Genomic DNA, 19,204 nt, shown 5'->3' on the forward strand with positions numbered 1-19,204 from the left:
CCCAGAAGCACCTGAGGCTGCAGAGCTTTTACAGGGGAGGGAGAGAGGACTTGTGAAGAGAGATGCAAGGCTTCCACCCTGCCGACAGCCACCCACAGCCCAACTCAGGGACAGTCAGAGCAAACAAGAAGGGAATGGGTTTGCTTTCTCTTTCATTTACTTGAATTCCTTCTAACTAACTCTAAGTCTTCCCTCCCACTCCAGGATTTTCCTTTGGTTTGATTTTTTTTTGAGACTTCTCTGTTCCCTTATGGTAAGATGCTACTTAGAAATGTAATACAGACATGCCAGGGAATAGACGAGGCTAAAAGAATCTTAACTTTATTTATGAGCGTGTGATTTGTGTTTATACACAAAGTATAACTAGTAAAGTATAGCTAGCAAACAAAGAGAAAAATAGCCATGCAACTGTCCATGTTCCAGAATGGCTTCTGCAACGCCCCCCTCCCCAAAAAGTACTCCCCTTCTAGCTTCCCAAGTGGGAACTACTCTTTACAGGTAGTATCAAAGTATTCTCATCCTTTTAAAAGGAAGATGTTCTAACACTGTCTGTGTCTGGCTACTCCTTCTTCACTTTTTTCACAGGAGGTTCCATGTGAGCAGATTTTTCATGATTGGTGTCGACCTTTCTCTCCCACGCGCTGTATCTTTCCTTTTCAGATGGATGTCGGAAGGCAGCAGATCTGCCATGGGGAGCTTTCTTATCGTATGGTGGAACTTCTCTGTGTCTGTTAGAATACCCCCTTTCTCCTTGCCCTTGAGGTGTTGTCCGTTTAGTGGGAGACCGGCCTCTAAATACTGGTGATCTTGACCGTGAACGGGATCTTCTGGATGGGGGTGACCTTGACCTTGACCTGTGAGAACCATGTACCCTTGACCTAGAATGAGAGTTGCCACTCTTCTCTCTGCGTCTTCTTGTATATGGTGGTGATCTTGAGTAGGAATGAGAACAGGAACGTCTATATGATCGAGAGGAGGAGCGAGTGCAGGAAGAACCAGATCTTGATTTGGAGTCGGTATATGAACTTCTGGAGTAAGATGAAGTACTGCAAGGAGACATGGACCTTAAAAAAACCACAACACAGAAAAGAATACTGAAGGTAAGTCAAAACAGTCATTCTTCCCAGGTTTTTTCCTCCCAAGTTTGGTTTGGGTTACTTTTTCCTCTCCATATGCTTACGTCAAAGCTTCTTTCAGTTGCTGACATGATGCTACTGCAAAGCGAAGAACTTGCTAACATGTAAGAGTTTCTGCTTACAAGACACAACAGCTGCTGCTTTGTTAGTGTAAGAACATCCAGGAAGGGTAAGGCTATTTCCACTCACTTCTATCACATGAACTACCACAGCTGTTGATTGGTTTCATGTGACTCAATGCCATTACTCCAGGAAAGGTCCTGAGAGCATGAACAACAGAGTTATTCAGACTCCTGCCCAAGTGATTTTGAGGAATAGAAAACATCAGCTACCCTGAGTTTTTTCTTTACAAGTTTTTCTTTTATTATTTTTTTTAAAGAAACATTATTTCACATTATTCCGCCTATGTCCATTAGCATCATTCCTCCTCTCAAAGTCCTTCACCAATTTAAGACTTCCTTAAACAAGCCTGATCTTTTAATTCCTACGAAAAGTTCAACAATGTCAACAGAATACTAGCGAAAGCCACCAGTTTGCAGTCCAGGTTAAAATCTCTCCATGTATCCTCCAGAAATAAACAAAAGAGGAAATGAAGACAATTTCTCTCACGTATCTCCTCCAAAGTGCTTTGAGGTCATGGTTACACTCAGAATAGGGAGACACAGAAAATCCAGCAACTACACTACTCAGTTTCCAGCCTCTCACGGCTGTCAGGAGGTGAAGGATGTCACTGCAGAGAAGCTTTAGGAAAAGAGACGCCTGTTCCTTAACAACGGCTGCCAAAGGACAACTATCGGTCAACCTGAATCTCTGCCAGAGCTGAGCTAGCAACCTACATGTGCAACTCCTATCACTGCTGATCCCTTGAGTCACCCAATCCACCTAACGAGAGAGGTGGAGTGGAACTCCTCCTGGTTCTTCCAGACAATCTGCTTCTCCTTTACGGACATGGAAAGCAGTTACCTGGAAAACGAATGCCTATGCTCTTCTTGAATCTTTTTATAGTTCATCAGTTCCTTAGCAAAAGCACGTGTAAACAGCGATCTGTGCATACTCAGTTCATTATAAACCAGCTGCTGTACAAGTCATGTGTTACGGCCTCGTTTAACAGGTTACAAGTGGTCATCTACTGAATTTCTGTAAAATACTCACAGTTCCCAACCTGCTCTGCCACCTGCTGAGCAAATTGTTTTGGCTCTCATTGGAAGATCTTGTGGAGTGGGGAGACAAAAAAGAAAAAAATCCATTCAGTTGGTCTGAAGATAATTCTTTTCAGGAAATCCTGAAGTTCTAGTTACTTACCAGCTGTGGGTATTGGTTGTCCTTGGGGGCCCAGAACACTTGCTACTGCGGGCTGCCTTTGAACAGGAACCTGGTAGCCCTTGTGAATAAATGCAAACAGTTGGAAAATAAGCTCTATGAAAATACAGGAATCAGCGCATATGTTGAAATAAAACTTACCTTCTCTTCCAACAGACTGCTGATTGACAGAGGGGAAGGTTTAGACAGTTGAGCGGCACTCACCAGAGCAGCAGGAGGGGTGACGGGCAGGTGTGGTGGTGGTGGTGGTGGTGGTGGTGGTGGCTGTTGCTGCCGAATCTGGGTATGGAGCCTTTTTGTGTAGCCAGTTCCATTTTTGAAGTTGTTCACAGCCTAGAGGCAGAAAAACATTGACAAAAAGGTAATACGGAACGTCAGTAGATAAATGAACAAAAGCCTCCACAGAGTAAAATTGCTTTTGTGTTCTTATAAATGCTATCAACCGTAAAATAAATCGCCATACAGATATATGAACACATCCCATTAGACACTGATATTACTGACTGGTGACTCAGAGTATCTGTATTTAAAGTACTTCAGTGTTAACACCAAATCTGAAAGCGAGGCAATCATCTTAAACAAAAGTGTGACCTGAATGTGCCAGGCTGTAAGCTTCTGTAACAACAGATCATGGATTTCAGAAGTAAATTTGGCCTTGTTCCATTTAGCCTTGCTTAAAGGAGATGTAAATTAGTATTTGCTTCCCTTTCACCTTTTCACAAACAGACTTGTCTTACAAACAGTTTACGTAAAAGGCATCATGGCACCTGGCGTAGGAACTTGTTGGCAATTAAAGAATCAGGCGAAACGTCTGTCTGGTGGCACGTTGGGCAGGTATGCTCCTCAGATTCCAGCAACGCTGTTCTAATGCCTGTGAATAATTAGAACCATCAAAACAGGTTTTAGCCAAAGTGAGGACATTAGTTGGCTTCTAATCAATTCTCAAAACACGTCTATGATTAATGGGTGAATGTGGTCTGGAATTGAGAGCATGAAGCTATAAAAGTTCAATAGTGTCACAAATGTCTCGTATGCAGCACACAACCGTACAGCTTTGATATTTCACTACTGTCACACCTGAAGATGTAGAGTAGGCTGTGTCCTGATGTTCCCACGAGTCTTTTTTCCACTCTCTAGTACAGCGAGAAGTCACCAACCTCCAGGTTAATGAATAAAACATGTCTCAAAAAACCATTTGTATGTTTGAGTTCTGAAGGTTTTAACCAGCTCTCCCATGGAGAAGAACGTGGATTAAATGCCTAACTGTCCCTTTGTTGCAGAGCACAGTCAGGCACCAGAGCTGGCTGTATAATTTTGTATGAGGGAAAGGGCTGTGGACAAACCAAATGCATTCCATATCCAATACTGTAATCACCTGCACAGTGATGCACTCTTCTCATACTCATCCTTTCCCATGTAAAGAGGACTTAACTAGATAGGTAAAAAGGGAAAAAAGCTTTCTGCCTTTTTTTTCCCCATTATACGGGAAGCATTCTTTCCTGTTCAGCATCTACGTAAGAAAGTAATTTTGTTATCTCCTATTTCTGCTTTCCGAAGATCAGATGTGATGTTTTGCATGAACAGACAGGGCAGTAACACTTACATTCGTCACAGTAACTGTTCCCACAGCAGGGAATAACAGCTGCATCTGTCATTAGATCTTTACAGATGAGACACAACAACTCCTCTGGAACAGGATCAGCTGAGGAGGAGGAGGAGGACGGCTCCGCTGGTAGGAAGGGAGGCTTTTCCTTCTTGCCTCTAGCATAAGCTTCCCTGGAGGCGGGGTGGGGAAGGAAAAAGGAAAGAGTTAAAGATGGGTAAAGGGAAACTTTTCCAAGCTTTGCATTTTACCAAAGGAAGAGAATAGATGGAATCCTTCTCACTCCCCATTAGCCTTCTAACATGTAGGCATTTCGTTTGAACTACTTTTCTGTAGCCACAGCACTAAAAGAGGGAGGGGCGGAAGAATTTTCCTTCTGCAGAACTCTCCCATTCATTGGATCAACTCAGAAACCAGCTCAGACTGGAAAAATAATTCCTTGACACCCAGAAATAAGGTGAAATGAATCCCACCTCTCCTTTGCCAGAGGGTAAGTGTAAATTGCAGGCTCAGGGTAAAGTTAGTCTCTGAGTAATTACGTTTGATTAATGGAGGAAGCCTGTGTTACAGCTTCTACAAAAGGAGATCCACAACAGAAAAACACAAGTGCTACCAAGTGCATTTGAAAGCAGCCACTCTTGTCAGCACACAGTAGTCTTTTCTTAGTTTATAGCCACAGGAAAACTTCAGTCTGTTTCACACATGGGATTGGATAAAAGTCAGGGGGGCAGGAAAGCTCAGTCCAACAGCTCTTTGTTACATTTTGCAGGAAGCCTTTGAAGCATAACCCAGAAGCAAAATGAGCGTTCAAAGAGACCGACTCCGCTGTAAACACTACTGAAACGTTTTGCAGAAATACAGATTCTTAGCATACCGCAAGTTTCACCAACTTGCAGGGGCTGGAACAGAAGGACCGCCCTATTTTAATGGTAGAAAGTATCACAGATTTTAAGGGTAAGCTACAATGACAATGCTTCCTCCCCCGTAATTCCAGATGCTGGCCAACTTGGTTGCATTGCCATGCAAACATTTACCCATGGTTTCTCTTATTACCTTTGTGGTCAGTCCAATTAATTCCCTACTTACGCATTAATAGCTGGTATTGCGTATTTTCCACTTTTCGTCAGCATAGCACCCTTGGTGTTGGGATCTTCCACCTCCACCATGAAACTCCTGGGAATTCCTGTGCTCTTTTTAATTCTGGGAACAGACTGAAATTGTTTGTCCTGTTAAGGAAAGAAATGCAGACATATCTCATCTCAGGACCCACACTTCAAATGACATTTCAAGGACTATTTGAAGCAGCAAAAGCCTTTAGTGCTCTCCTTGTACCCAGCGTAAGGGTTGCTCAACTAAAATACTTCTTTTCCTAAAAGAACAGAGCCAGGACGTTCAAAAGGCTTGAGCAGTGTTTTGAACTCATTTGACATTCTTTGGCTTAACTTCAGGTTCCTGAAGGGGGAAATACCCCTGCGCTCGCCATCCACTCGGAGAAGAGACACAAACCCGCTCCTCCTCCCCAGCGCAATTCAGCGCGAGAGCTCAGTTCGCTGCTCTGAATCACTCGCTGGGGAAACTTGTGTTCACCATCTCTAGATGAAGGCTGAATTCAGACCTCATGCATATGCATTCAGTGACGAACGTTCAATGGCATGAATACTCAACCAGAGGCTTGTGTACCTAAAACACGCACTTAGTCACAAGATGGGGTCAACAGAAACATCTTGGGTTTAGACGGAATCCTGAAAGCTGTCTACAACCAGTCATTAAAAAGAGCTAAAACCAGAAACATTTCCAGTGATATTGAAATATACAAAAATGTGCGTGAAAGTCCACAGAGAAGGGTCTATGGACATATTTAATGTCTATGACCTTGAGAAAAGCCAATTTTACATTTGTAATTGCAGGTTTCCCTGGAAGTCTGAAGGGCTTTGCAACACTGCCAGGTAACCTCTGCGTTTCACCCCAAGACAAACAATTCTTAATAGGAGCGTTTCTGTATTGTTACGTGACTGCCAAGGTAAAAACAATGACAAACTACCAAACACCAGCAGTCCCCCACAATCTTACCCCATGTGTTGGGCAGTTCTTCCTATAGTGGCCAGGTTTTCCACAACGGAAGCAAGTGTAAGATGGTGGAGGTGGACCCAAGGCTTTCTTCAGGTAACTGAAAGATTTTGGGGAAAGAAAGAAAAAGGTATGCAAAGGTGTCTCTCTTGTTCCAACAAGCATCCTTTCAGCTTTTCCATCATCTTCAAAGAACAGATCCGACATCAGCAACACTCACTTGGATGGATCATATTCCTGGCAAGACTGTATCATCATCGCTGTTATTTTATCTTCCTCGGAAGCATCGGCTTCAGCCAGATTGGCAGTCTGTTTAACAGGTCAGGATTTGACACACGCATGAGAAACACAGTGAAGCCCCCACGGCCAAAGACCACAGCACTCACCCAGTCCCGTCAAGAGCAGCACAATGCCAGCTGAGGCTGCACCAAAACAGCTACTCATATAAAACAGAGTTGTGCTGAAGATGTTCTGGGGACTCCTTACGCCCTTACGTGGGGGTTGGGTGCCTGGTAACCTGCTTGACAAGAGCATTCCTGGGCACCCAAAACCTTGGGCTCTGTCTGCACCTTACATAAAGGCTTGTGGAACCAGCCCCATTTTCTTCCATGTGGACTCAAGCTCCGCGTAGAAACAATTACACTGTCCAGTATTTTTGAACTGATATTAAGCTCCAGACTATGTGAAGGAGAAGATCTCCGCTGTACATTTAATTGAGAAAGATGTATGCCACTATCATGATTTACGTTTTGCAGCATTAAAAGGACACTCAACTTAGGAGTCAGGGAAGTTGGTTTCTGCTTGCTGAAACTGAGCTTCGGACACAGAAGCATGAAAAGGAATCAAGCTTTTTAGAATCCCTCAGCAAGACAAAGGATTCTTTTCAGTAGAAATGTCACCATCATGTGCTGTAGGCAGTCCAAACTGCATGTTCCCCCCTACTAACTTCTTCATAAACCTTACGCACAACTACGTCTTCAAATTCTTGAAGCCAGCTGCTTTTGTTTAACCAGTATTTGGTCAGATTTTTTTATTGCACGCTAGTCCAGACATAAGCAGGGACGAAGGGAGGGACTGTAAATGACTTGGACCTTCAAGCACCTATCTTTCAGATCAACAGCGCATGTTTTTGCTTTTAGATGCATTCATTCACAAAAGCAACCATCTAGTTTCAGTATTTTATTAAATGGTTGTTTCATATAGACAGTTTTTTTCTCAACTGTAACATCATTCACATCAACATCTGTCAAGTCATTCATATAGACAGTTTTTTCTCAACTGTAACATCATCCAGATCAACACCTATGAAGTCACTGCCATTAACATTTACAGACAACTTTACAGATACTTGACTAGTTTGTTTGAACCCAAACGGTTTACAGAACACTTCCAAAACACAAAATAACGCATCCTAGGAATAGACCAAAACTCAAATATGGCATTTAATACATAGGAATAACAAACCGGAAAACTTTTTACAACACATTGCCTCCATGCTAAGCCAGTCTGCACTCAGGAGGTCAGCGCAAGTAACAGTTCTGAGCTGCTTTATGTTATTTTCCTGTATTTTTCTTTAAATGTTCTCAAAAGCTGAAATGTCTACACCACTTGGACAATTTTTCACATTTCAGGGGAAAACTTCACATGAGTTTACAGAATCAAGGACACATTTAGGCACAGCACTAATGGAGTCCAATTTCTTCTGGTGGATACCTTCCAAACTAATTTTTTTTTTTTTTTTTTTTGGCCAAATGTACACAGTGTAATTTCTGCAGTGAGTGAGGGAAGAAGTTACGAGTGGGAAGAGATTTCTCTTTCTTGGAAATGAACTCCAGCCTTTATTTTCAGAAGAAAGAAGCAGATCCTCTGCACTAGGCCCGGCCTTCTCTCATCTTTGTCACTCGAAAGACCACTCATTCCATTGGCTAGCACTACGCCTTTGCACAACGTGCAATCACTAGTGCAACCACCAGGCAAAGCTACACATTGTTGAGCACAGAACGCAAGCAGTTCCACAGCAAAACACGGCACTGCAACAGTTTCAGAAGGTCACATCTGCTAATATGCCACACGTACACATTGGCATATTCCTATAAACAGTCAGGTACATTTACACAATTGACACAGCCTGCGCTCAAACAAATTAGATTGTGCTGTCCTCTGTAGATGTACTACGATGTATGAAACTCTGCAGCATTCACAGAACGGAACTGTAACTATCGTGACTAGAAATTCAAAAATAGCCACGCAATCGTCCATGTTCCAGAAACGCTTCTCGTTTGGCTGTTGCAACCCGCCCTGAAATGTCCATAACTTACAGACCATATAATTCTTCTCTGAAAGTTGTGTTAGTTTCCAACACAACATGAATGAAACGTATGAAAAACGGTAAACAGCTTCTGCAGTGCTGCTTCTTTGTGTCTTGAAGGTGAGTAATATGGCAACATTACGTTGAGGCTGATAAGGTACTCCCCTTCTATCTTCCCAGACTGGCAACTACTCTTTACAGGACAGTATCAAAATACGCACATATTTTACAGTTAAAATAAATACTTTTAAATTAGTAAAATCTAAATTAAAGTTCTGTTCACATTACAAGAGTTATCCAGCTATAGATCACCGTATAAGATTTAAAAATACAAAGCAAACACTTTTGGTTTTAAGCATTTGACAAGAATATATCTAGATATACCTTAATGAGCTGGGCCAGAGAAATAGATCCAGAAGAGTCATTGATCTGTGCACAAAACATTAAACACATATTCAAGTTCTACAATCAAAACACAGCAATAGTTCACCTCTACTGCAGTCTGAAAGGCTGCACCATATCCTCTGAGTGTCACTGAAAGAGGCATTTCCAACCCAGTGTAATCTGTATTTGTTCAAAAAAGCGTCCAAACCTGTGACAGCTCCAGAGTGCCTCTGTGGTTAATGAGAAGAAACCAAACTCACCAAACCCGCCTGAGATCAACTTACTGCTCCAGACTATCTCAGAGAGGGACCCTTGTCAAATGCTCACAACTGCTTAAGAGTCACAGGGGTAAGGAAGCTGCCAATTTGCAGCTAAAAAGGGATTTCTGAGAATAAATTGCAGCCACACTCCTCCCTCCCAGCTCCCTACGGAACAACTTTCAGGAATGAAGTCCTCAGGCCACTGGTTCGTAATGGACTGCTGTGTTTGTTGAGAACTAAGACTGGAGGGCACTTTTTCCACAAGGAAAAAGGGGAACTCTTCGCTTGCTCCTTTTCCAGTATACTCAATTCTGTTACGCCACAAGCAGCAGTGAAGTTCACCCCAGTAAAACCTTAGCAGAAAGACACTCGAATCACTGCTTATTATGCCTGAAGTTGTTCAAAAGCATAGAGTAACATTTCACAATGTAAACTGAACGGCTCTCCTCAAGGGGTCACTAACTGGATCAGAAGAGAGATTAAAAGCCTTCCGTGGAAAACGCTCTTGTCCTTTAGTGCCTAACGCAGTGGAAGAATTCAAGGCAGCAGTTTTTAGCAGACTCTGGGAAAAAAGATCTCTACATGCAGAAAAAGATTCCTCACTCCAGTTCATCATTCCTTCTCCATATGTTTAGCATCATATGGTGGTACACTAAAGACAGGCTTAACCTCTGCGAAATTGAAGCAGCATCCAACCCTGAAGTCACCCAGCTCCAAAAGCATACTGCAGGCAGAGGTTAGGACAAATGACAGGGATTTCACCCACAAATGCACCAGGCTCTAGCCTTGTGCCAAAATTTAAAAAAATACTTAATTTTGTTTGAGAAGGAACCATCACTACAGGAAACTTATTTTCAGTGTACTTTGTAAAGTATTCAGTGACTTACTGGAAAATTAATACAAAGCTACATTGTTTAGAATTAAGTGCAGTGTGTAGAATAAAGTGTGAGATTGTGTTTTTACGTACTGGTTTTGATGGTCCACTCACTGGCTCCGTTCGCCTTCTGGAAGAGAAATGGAGGTGATCAGAACTTAAAATAGAGCCCGTACCTCCTGAAGATGAGGAAGTACAAGGAAATGCTTGAGATCACCACACAGGGGTTTCTTCGCACATTCTCCTTCAAGAACAAACTGCAAGGCGAGTAACGCATTTTCAAGGCCTCTCCACCATTACAGCATGCATTCATCATTCCCAAACATTAACCACTCTACCAGCAGTTTCTGCAATGTTTCCAGCTGGAGGAATCAAAAGCTAATCTGCACGGCTAATTTTCAACGTTACAACAGCAGTGCCATTCTTTCCTTGTCCCCACACACAGGGATTTAGTTGAGCTTTGATGCCAGCAGCATCTGTCCTCTCACTTTAGGGCAGCATTACAATACCAGGAGAGGGTGCCACCCAACCAGAAACGGAGGATGCATTCACAAGGCAGCACTGAGCATCCATCCTTCAATTAACCCCCAAAACAAGGCCACGTTTATAAGCACAACGCTGTGGCGTCCAGAATTACTCAGTAGTGCCTGAAAGCACTGCAACAACTGCTGCAGTAATGTGCCCAAAGTTTACATGCAGAGCCACACAAATTCAGGGTTTTTTTGCTTGCAAGTGCTTCACGGGCACCAGGATGCTGCTGTACTGTCTGTTCGAGACACACTGTAACTCATCAGTATACTTTATTTATGGGGAACCCACATCAGAAGGACATGGCAAAACCACAAGCTAATAACACCTACTAACTGTGGTGGAGAGGTCTATCTTTAAGAAGGCTGGAAAACGTGACCATTCAAACAGTGCTAATGCAGCTGATACACAACTGGACTGTGTGAATACAGAAATGACAGCAATGATGCTGTAGGCAGGATGGCATTTGAGTGGCTGTCATTTTAATCAATACACCCAGTTATCTGCCCTCCTTAAATCTTGGGAATACAGAACTAAAACCTGGAGCACAGATGTCAGCTTAGGGTAAAAACAGATGTAGAAAGAGAACTAGCAACAGTTGGCAATGTGCTAAACTGCTTCCTGCGTTTCAGGTTTGGAAAGGATTAACTATTCTTTCACTCTACTCGCACTAAAGGCAATACACTTTGGGACAGTGTTCTTTTTCTCTTGCCTGAAACGGACGCTGTCTTTAGGAAACTGATACAAATCCCTTATGAATGGAACTTCTTGTTTGCATGGTTCGCCAGCTGGCAACCCTTGCTCTTTCCTCTACAGCTAGGATGCAAAACCCCAGACCTGGGGCATAAGAATACCTGCCATATCCCACCCTCCCTCCCCCAAAGGCAAGAAAGAGTCAAACCCCAACAATCAGACTCTTCTGACATGGGAACAAATTCCGAGTTCACACTACAATGCCTATCTCTCTTCACTATAAAAGCAATAGAAGCAAGAAGATTTAATAATGACCACTCAGGTAGAGGAAACAGCACCTACAACTTGGGTCTCAGCAAAATCAAGCCCAAGAAGAAGCCCAAGAGAATCATCTTAAAAGTTACCATTGCTCCAGTTCAAACCCCATGTCCCAGTCGACTTTGGGACAGATACATTACAATCTACCCCATGACAACCAAAATTAACAGCACCTTTAACAACAAAGATGCAATCGGAATGCCTCTGTAAACTAATATCCACAAAACCAGCTAACACACTGAAAGCCCTAACAAAGGGTACAAAGCTGTATGGATACTTACACAACATAGGTTTTGCTGGTGCCTTTGACTCCTCCAGCAGGGATTCTTCGAACGATCACTGATGAGTTCTTTGGAATCAGCGCATTAGCATCTGTGTATTCTGAAAACAACACAAATACAGAACAAAACAGTATTCAGTTTGTAAGAATGTCTATTACTACGTAATGACATAGCACTTCAGGCAATCCCTTCACAGGGATGAAAGCAAAGCTTTCTATGTAACACTGCGCTTTTATCGTCTCAACACACTAATGGGACATTCCTAGAAGTCTTCAGGTTTGATAATCACACACAAGCAGCAAAATCTTTTCCATTCATTTAAAACAGTTTGAATGCCAGCAGCACACTGGTCTCCAAGGTCACTCAGGACTGACAGAACACAGAAGACAGCCTGCCATCTGCACTAAGACCAGGTCAGGTCCCAGCTGGGGTTTGTTGTTTGGTTGTTGGTTTGTTGTCTCTTGCCTGAGAAGCAGAATAGCACATGCTCCAAGGGGTTGGAGTCAGAATGTTACAGGGCAGGAAAGAGCACTCAGGAATCCTGAGCTCTGCAGTTCACAGTTCTTCCACAACATTGTGAGAACATCCATTCTAAAAGACAGGTCAAGAAGTTCAGATCAAATTAAGAGGGGGAGGCAAGCTGAAATGCATCGTTCCTGAGTGCAGGCTTTTTGAAGGGAATTCTGCCTTTATAGAACACGCCTCTAGAGGAAGCATGGAAGAGGACACCCCTGCCCCCCCGACATTCAAAATAGGTCTCAACCATCCAGTTTGCCTTCCCAGATCTTCAAAACAGTCCATCATATCATTTTTTTCCAGTCATATTTAAAATCCTCTTTACTTCTAGTGAGTTTAAGCATCTACATCTGATGAATAAAAACTGAAATTCATGGTTATGCATTTCAAGCAAAAATTTGGCATACGTATACATTACACTGAAATGTATTCTCTAGCTTTGCTCTGAAAACCACGGGGGGATTTTTGCATTTTCACATGGGAAACACCCTTAGGAAAGCTTCAGGAAGCACCTGTGTCACTAATAGACCAAGTTTAAAATTTTAGACTCCTTTTACTCCTTGTCAAAGGGCAACACAACCGACCTAGAGGAGGATCTGCTCACTGGTGAACAAGAGGGATGCTCTTTAAAGCATAACAGATACTCCTTCTTTAACCTCACCTTTAGGGAACACCACGCTTAACAGAACCTAGTGAAGCAGACACTTTTTCTTCACCGGATTCTGATTACGTATGGAAACAAAGCAACACACTTTGTAAAACTGGTATGATATACATTAGAGTAACACTTTACGGGGGAACATCTTTATGAGCATCACTTTTTCTTCTAAAACTTTGCTTTCTGTTCCTCACCTGCTATAAGAAAAGCCACATGTTCGGCCTATCTCAAAACATTTTTTCTCCTGGGGATAAGAATTGGGCTCCATCACATTTAGGACCATCCATCAGTCTGGTTTTAAGGCTCTGTTTGACACAGACCCAACCATTCCAGTAGTGACGCCAGCCAGTTGGCCACTCAGCCTGCTGGCATGTGTGAAGCTGACAGTACCTTAGCAACCCAAGACAACATTCACAGACCCTTCTGCAGCAAAGCCCTTCAGGCAAAGTAACCATTTTTCAAAAGCTCTTGACAATTTCATTCAACAGTAGTAGAAAAATACAAGACTCCTGAAATGGATCTCTACCTACGCGTGCCATGCAATCCAATGGCATTCCTAAGACCCCTAACAGTGTGCTCTTAAGTCTCTTCACAGACATTCTCCTGAACACAGTTTAAATATCTTGTCGTGGCTTAACCCCAGTTGGCAACTAAGCACCACACAGCCACTTGCTCACCCTCCCCCCACACCCCGTGGGGATGGGGGAGAGAATTGGGGGGGAAAAAAGGTAAAAACCATGGGTTGAGATAACGGCAGTTTAATAGGACAGCAGAGGAAGAGAAATAGTAATACCGCTTCTACTAATGATAAAAGAACATACAAAGCACAAAGTGATGCACAACGCAGTTGCTCACCACCTGACGACCGATGCCCAGCCCGTCCCCGAGCAGCGATCGCTGCCCCCCAGCCAACTCCCCCCACTTTCTATACTGAGCATGACGCCCTATGGTATGGAACAGCCCTCCGGCCAGTTTGGGTCAGCTCTCCTGGCTCTGCCCCCTCACAGCTTTTTCTGCACCCGGCAGAGCATGGGAAGCAGAAAAGTCCTTGAGTGCCACAAACACTCCTGAGCAACAACTACAACATCAGTGTGCTATCAACATTATTCTCATGCTAAATCCAAACCACAGCACCACACCAGCTACTAGGGAGAAAACCAACTCTGGCCCAGACAAAACCAGGACACATCTGCAGATAAACAGGCAGCTTTAGGTGCCCAAGGCCCCGCGCCCGCCGCCCCCACGCACCTTCGTTGGTCTGGGCGTTGCTGATCTGCAGGTCGCAGTTGGCCGCCTTCAGCTTCTCACGGCCCATGATCTGGCGCTTGAGGTCGCAGAGGGGGATGTGGAGGCCGCTGAAGGTGACCGTATCATAGCTCAGCTTGGAGGAGAACTTGTAGTGGACGCACGACATGCTCCTCCTCGCAGCCCGGCCGGGCGGCCACACGATGGGGAGAGGCCCCCGCGGCCCCGGCTCCTCCTCCGCTCCCTCTCTCGCACGCAGCGCTCCCAGGCCCGACCGCTCGCTACGGCCACTCGGGCGCCCGGCCTCAGCGTTCCACCCAGGGCTTTCCTGGACGACAAGTGCACGGGCTGCCGCCAGCGCCTCACCTCACCCAGCGCATTATGACAAAAGGCGCGCGTCATGGGGGCACGGCGGCCCCGCCCTCTTCCTCCTAACCCTGAGCTCTCCCTAAAGGCAATCGCCATTCCTCCACACATTCCTCCAAACCTTCCCATCTACCACATCCACTGAGCGGGCAAGGGAGATTCTCCAGAAGCCCTTACGTGAAACCCATTCGAATAAGCCATCACGCTGGCCATTTCTTCCTGGAGGGAGTTCATCCGGCCCTGCACGCTGCCAGACAACGTGGATGTTCGCAGAGAGATTCACTTGCTGTTCTGCAGGAAGCCACAATCAAACTAAAGGTAATGGTACTTGGCTGCCACTACGGGCCTAGAGGATCCTGATGCTCTGAGCCATCTCCTCTGGGTCCCAACCTCACTGGTTTACCTGAACAGCCCAATCCGGCACATGCTAACCCTTGCACAGGAAATCATTTGCATCATTCAGACTCCTTTGAAGATCAGACTGCCCTATTTGCACAACTACCAGGGCAATATTGGATAGGTGAAGAAAGGGCATTCCAGGATTTACCCTCCACCTGAGCTGAAAAGTGGATTCTAAGTGCAATAATACCGCCCACACAGGTTAGAACCAGCATCTCTTCTGCCTCTGGAGCTCCCAGCTACTGATAGCTACGGGAAAAAGTGTTACAGCCCTCTGATGGCACGTGGCACTACGTTCCCCCTGTCTGTAACAGCTTTTATCCCATGCTTAGGGGTTGCAAAACTAGAGCGAGCTACTGCAAATGTGTCAAGAGAACTAGAAAAAGCCATTAATGAAACCGCAGGGAGTATTACAGCCCTACAGGAAGAAATCAACTTATCACCACAAATGGTAACACAGAATCGATTAGCCCGAGACCACCTTTTAGCAGCACAGGACAGAATACCCAGTGGCATGAGCTCATTTCCCTGCTCTCTCCAACCCACAAACCCTTTAAAACCCCCACTGTCAGCCTGTCGTTTTTCTCACGTTGACAGGAGAAAAGGGCATATGGAAAGCCGCTTCTAAACGGGGAATCCCTTCATCTATCACCGACTCCCAGGCACCCAACCAACCACGTTGTGATGACCCCATCACAGAGAATTAACAGGAGGACAAACAGGAGGAGGAGAAGAAGAAGGAAGACAAACAGGATGAACTGATGGACAGCAGGAGGAGGAGGAAGGGGATGAAGGGGACGAGGAACACAGAAGGAGAATGAGAACAAGGAGGAACAAGACACAGAACAGGAGGAGGAGGACAAACATGAGGAGGAGTGAGAGGAGGAGAAAGAAGAGGTGGAGGAGGAACACGAGGAACAGTCAGAAGAGGAACAGGTGGCACCAGGAGCAGGAGGAAGAATAGGAAGAGAAGAAGGAGGAGGAGGAGCAGAAGATAGGGGAACAAGACACAGAACAGGAGGAGGAGGACAAACATGAGAAAGAAGAGGAAAAAAGAGGAGGAAGAGGAGAAGGATGAGAAGGAGGGGGTAGAGGGGCAGGAAGAGGAGGAGGAGGAAGGAAAAGGAGAAGGAAAATGAAGAGGAATGGGACGATGATGAGGAGGAAGATGAAGAGAAGGAAGAGGAGGATGACATACAGGATGAACAGACGAACAGAACAAAGAGGAGGCAGTGGAGGAGGTGGGGGAGAAAGAGAAGAAGGAGGAGGAGAAACAAGAAGAAGGTGAGCAAGAGGATGAAAAAGAGAATAAGGACATTTAACAGGAGAAGGAGGATTAGGATGAAGTTGTGGAGGAGGAGTGGGAGGAAGGGGGCTTTGAACTAGCCTGGCTGAAAAAGCTGACCAGCACATTGCGGTACATAAGAAAAGCTCCTATGTAAAGATGGCTTCAAAGACATGCGCGAGAGAACTTGACCGACCGTGACCTCGCCTATACAAGTGGCTCTACTGTTAGAAGAAACCAGACGGAAACCAGCTGAAAGCAGCAAAGTTGCACCAAAAGAGTGCCAACTCAGCTGGGAAATATGCATTAAGCGTTCTTGCACAGGGGTTCATGTGAACAAATACTCAAAAGTGAATGCTAACAGGCCACCTCATGGTCAAATCCAAGAGAGTTTTTTAGACTGTCAAAATGAATACGTGAGTAGCCTTAAGACTGCATGTAAGGAATCAAGAATTGTAACACGGCGTGCTTCTCGGGCTCCCAGCCGAGAGGCACCTTTATGGCTGGCAATAAAAAGGGATTTGACCTAGTGTATACGTCTGCTGCCTTCTTTCCTGTACCCACACATGAACTAGAAGACAAGTGCAAGCAAATCCATTCTGGTAAAAGTTCAGGTCCACATGTAAACAGCCAGAACTCTGAATGCTGACCTTACTCAGATATTTATCTTCCTTTGATATGCAACTAAGCACATTCCCTCCTACCCACAGCCTGTCCTCCCAGCCTCACAGCTCTCCTACATAAGAAACATAAGCTACAAAAAAAAAAAAAACAAACCTGCTTTGGTGAACACCAAAACACCCACGACTTTCTCAAACTCTTCACTGCCCCATCTGAGGGTCAAGGGACAGCATCTCCTAAAGGCTCGTTCACAGGCACTGCCCTGAAAACCCCCACCGCTTCTCTACTAGTGCACAAAGAGATGAGGAAGACTTTCATCTTTAACTCTATGCAGACAATTTCTGAAATTAGACAAGTCATTTTTAATGAGGATAAGCCCTTTGCCTTGCATCTGGCAACCAACAGGGACGTGGACCCAGCAGCACAGAGCAGTGCCATGCGCAAACCACCACCCTACCCACAGGGAAAGACAGACAAGTCAGATGGGGCACCCAATATCGCCAAAAAATGGCTCTTCACATCAGTTCTCTCTATCATCAGCTTAGTCCTTTCAGGCAGACATAGAAATCAGAAGTGATTTCTTCTTCTTTTCCTGAAGTAGACTTTTAAGTAGATATTGCCAAAGAATGCAAGAACAACCAAAAAAAGTTAAAGCAGGTCTCCTGTTAAGTCCACTACCCCTCACAAAACAGAAAAGTGGCTTCAAGAGATGCCTGCAAAGAAACCACAGATGGAAGAGAACCCTGATAACTCCCGTACAAGCGGTCAATGTGGAAACGGCACCACTGACCCTTCTCCCACTCCTCCTACCAGCTCTTCGCCAGCCACGTGAAGATGCAAAACCAAGGATGATGGAATCAGATCTGACAAGAAATTCACCCCCCACTATCCAAAACGATCAAGAAATCTATCTGAAATACAGATTCACATCCATTAGCATGGATGATGAACCTCGCCCTAAGCACACGCTGTGCCTTGAGACAGGAGCTAAGGGCTGCATGCAGTCACCACCACGAGCAGGCGTTCAAACCTGAAGCAAGAGAACCAGCTCACCTGGGCTGCTCTGCGGCCACCGCGCGCCTTGGCTGTCAGGCGGGTCTCAGCGCTGCTCTGCAATCCGCTGTCACCTCCCTGCAGGACGCTCTCCAGCACACGGGACGTCTCCGCTTGCTCACCCTGGGGACAAAGAGCAAAAGAGAGCGATGGCGTTTGCTTTGTCCCCATTCCCAGGGTGCCACAAGAGAGACCTGCCACCCCCAAATCACACGCTGGGTGCTGTGGACACAGCGTACAAGCTGCAGACGTGGGTCAGGACGGCTGTGGGGAGCGGGCAAGACATTCTGCGGTGCCCCGGCCCTGGCAGAAAGCAGAGATGGAGAGAACAGCGGGGGAAGCCCAGGGCGGACGGCGCTGGGGCCCGGCAGGGTGCAGCGCCCACAGAAATGCCCGGCTCCTTCAGCCTTGGCCCCGGGGCTGCAGCACGGGGACAGCACCGGCTGCGACTTTGCTGGGAAAAGCCAGGCAGGGGGGACCCTCACACCCCACACGGGTACCCAGACCTGGGATTTGACAACCGGTCCCTCTGCCCATCGCCACCATGGCATCCAGAAAGCAGCACCGCTGGCCCTGCTGTGGTCCTGAGCCATATCTCCATGGACGAGTCTTTAACCAGCAGGCCTGAAGAGAGGAGAAATTGTCCCCCATTAACCCCTGCTCAAGGTTTTGCAGGCAGGAGGGTTTTTTGAGATGCCTGGTGGTGCCGCTCCTGGAGAGTGCTCAAGAAACAGGGCAGCTGCCTGTACCTGCAGGCAGGCGGTGGAGTGTGCACAGCGGGAGCGAGCGGTGGTTTGTGCGGCTGTTGAATGCATTCAGGCTTGAAATGTGGCCAGCCTGGTACGCCTGCTACCTTCTTCCTTGCAGGTTGTCTTTAGAGCCTAAATAGTATTATTTTGAAAGCAAAACCAACAAGCAAACCAAGAAAAAAAAATTAAGTTGGGCAGTTGTTTTCCTCCCAGCTGGGCTTTTCTCCCCACTCCTGGCCACCCTGCAAGGTGATGCCAATATTAGGGTGCAGGATTAGGCCCAAGGGCAGGCCTTTTGCAGGCAGCACATTTCTTTATCAAAGGCTGTCAACAGAGGTGGGGCCGACCATGAGCACGAGACCCACGTGCAGGCCTGGGGACAGCAAAGGCACCTGCTCTGTCCCCACCACAGCACGCCCGCTCCACAGCCTGCAGCCCTCTCTTGGAGAGGAGGCCACTCCGCCTTCCCCTGCCCTGCGCACATCAGACACCCACCTCCAGCTCTCAGGGCGCGGGCTGGCGACCCTCGGGGCAGCAGCA

The 19,204-nt window shown here is 45.8% G+C and overlaps 1 protein-coding gene across 1 annotated transcript; it reads right to left on the reverse strand.

Annotated features, from left to right (window-relative positions):
• Positions 1-559: 559 nt before the first annotated feature.
• Positions 560-14,360, reverse strand: LOC142595809 (E3 ubiquitin-protein ligase RBBP6-like). The gene is made up of 13 exons (XM_075724660.1): positions 14,195-14,360; positions 11,773-11,872; positions 9,980-10,082; positions 8,819-8,863; positions 6,347-6,435; positions 6,130-6,226; positions 5,146-5,285; positions 4,060-4,232; positions 3,224-3,327; positions 2,598-2,789; positions 2,439-2,517; positions 2,289-2,346; positions 560-1,064 (listed from the first exon to the last, which is right to left on the reverse strand). Exons 1-13 carry the CDS (start codon positions 14,358-14,360, stop codon positions 560-562), a joined length of 1,851 nt encoding a protein of 616 aa, XP_075580775.1.
• Between the last annotated feature and the right edge of the window lie 4,844 nt (positions 14,361-19,204).

The sequence above is a fragment of the Pelecanus crispus genome, chromosome 23, assembly GCF_030463565.1.
Source record: "Pelecanus crispus isolate bPelCri1 chromosome 23, bPelCri1.pri, whole genome shotgun sequence".
In the NCBI taxonomy this organism is placed as follows: Eukaryota; Metazoa; Chordata; class Aves; order Pelecaniformes; family Pelecanidae; genus Pelecanus; species Pelecanus crispus.

What these genes read in the sequence shown, in the direction of transcription:
- LOC142595809 (XM_075724660.1), bottom strand. Translation starts at nt 14,360, where the DNA reads ATGTCGTGCGTCCACTACAAGTTCTCCTCCAAGCTGAGCTATGATACG. An exon ending in CTCTGGCCCAGCTCATTAAG is followed by an intron (nt 6,436 to 8,818) that starts GTATATCTAGAT and finishes CCTGTTAAACAG; the next exon opens with ACTGCCAATCTGGCTGAAGC. An exon ending in CAGGAATATGATCCATCCAA is followed by an intron (nt 6,227 to 6,346) that starts GTGAGTGTTGCT and finishes AAAATCTTTCAG; the next exon opens with TTACCTGAAGAAAGCCTTGG.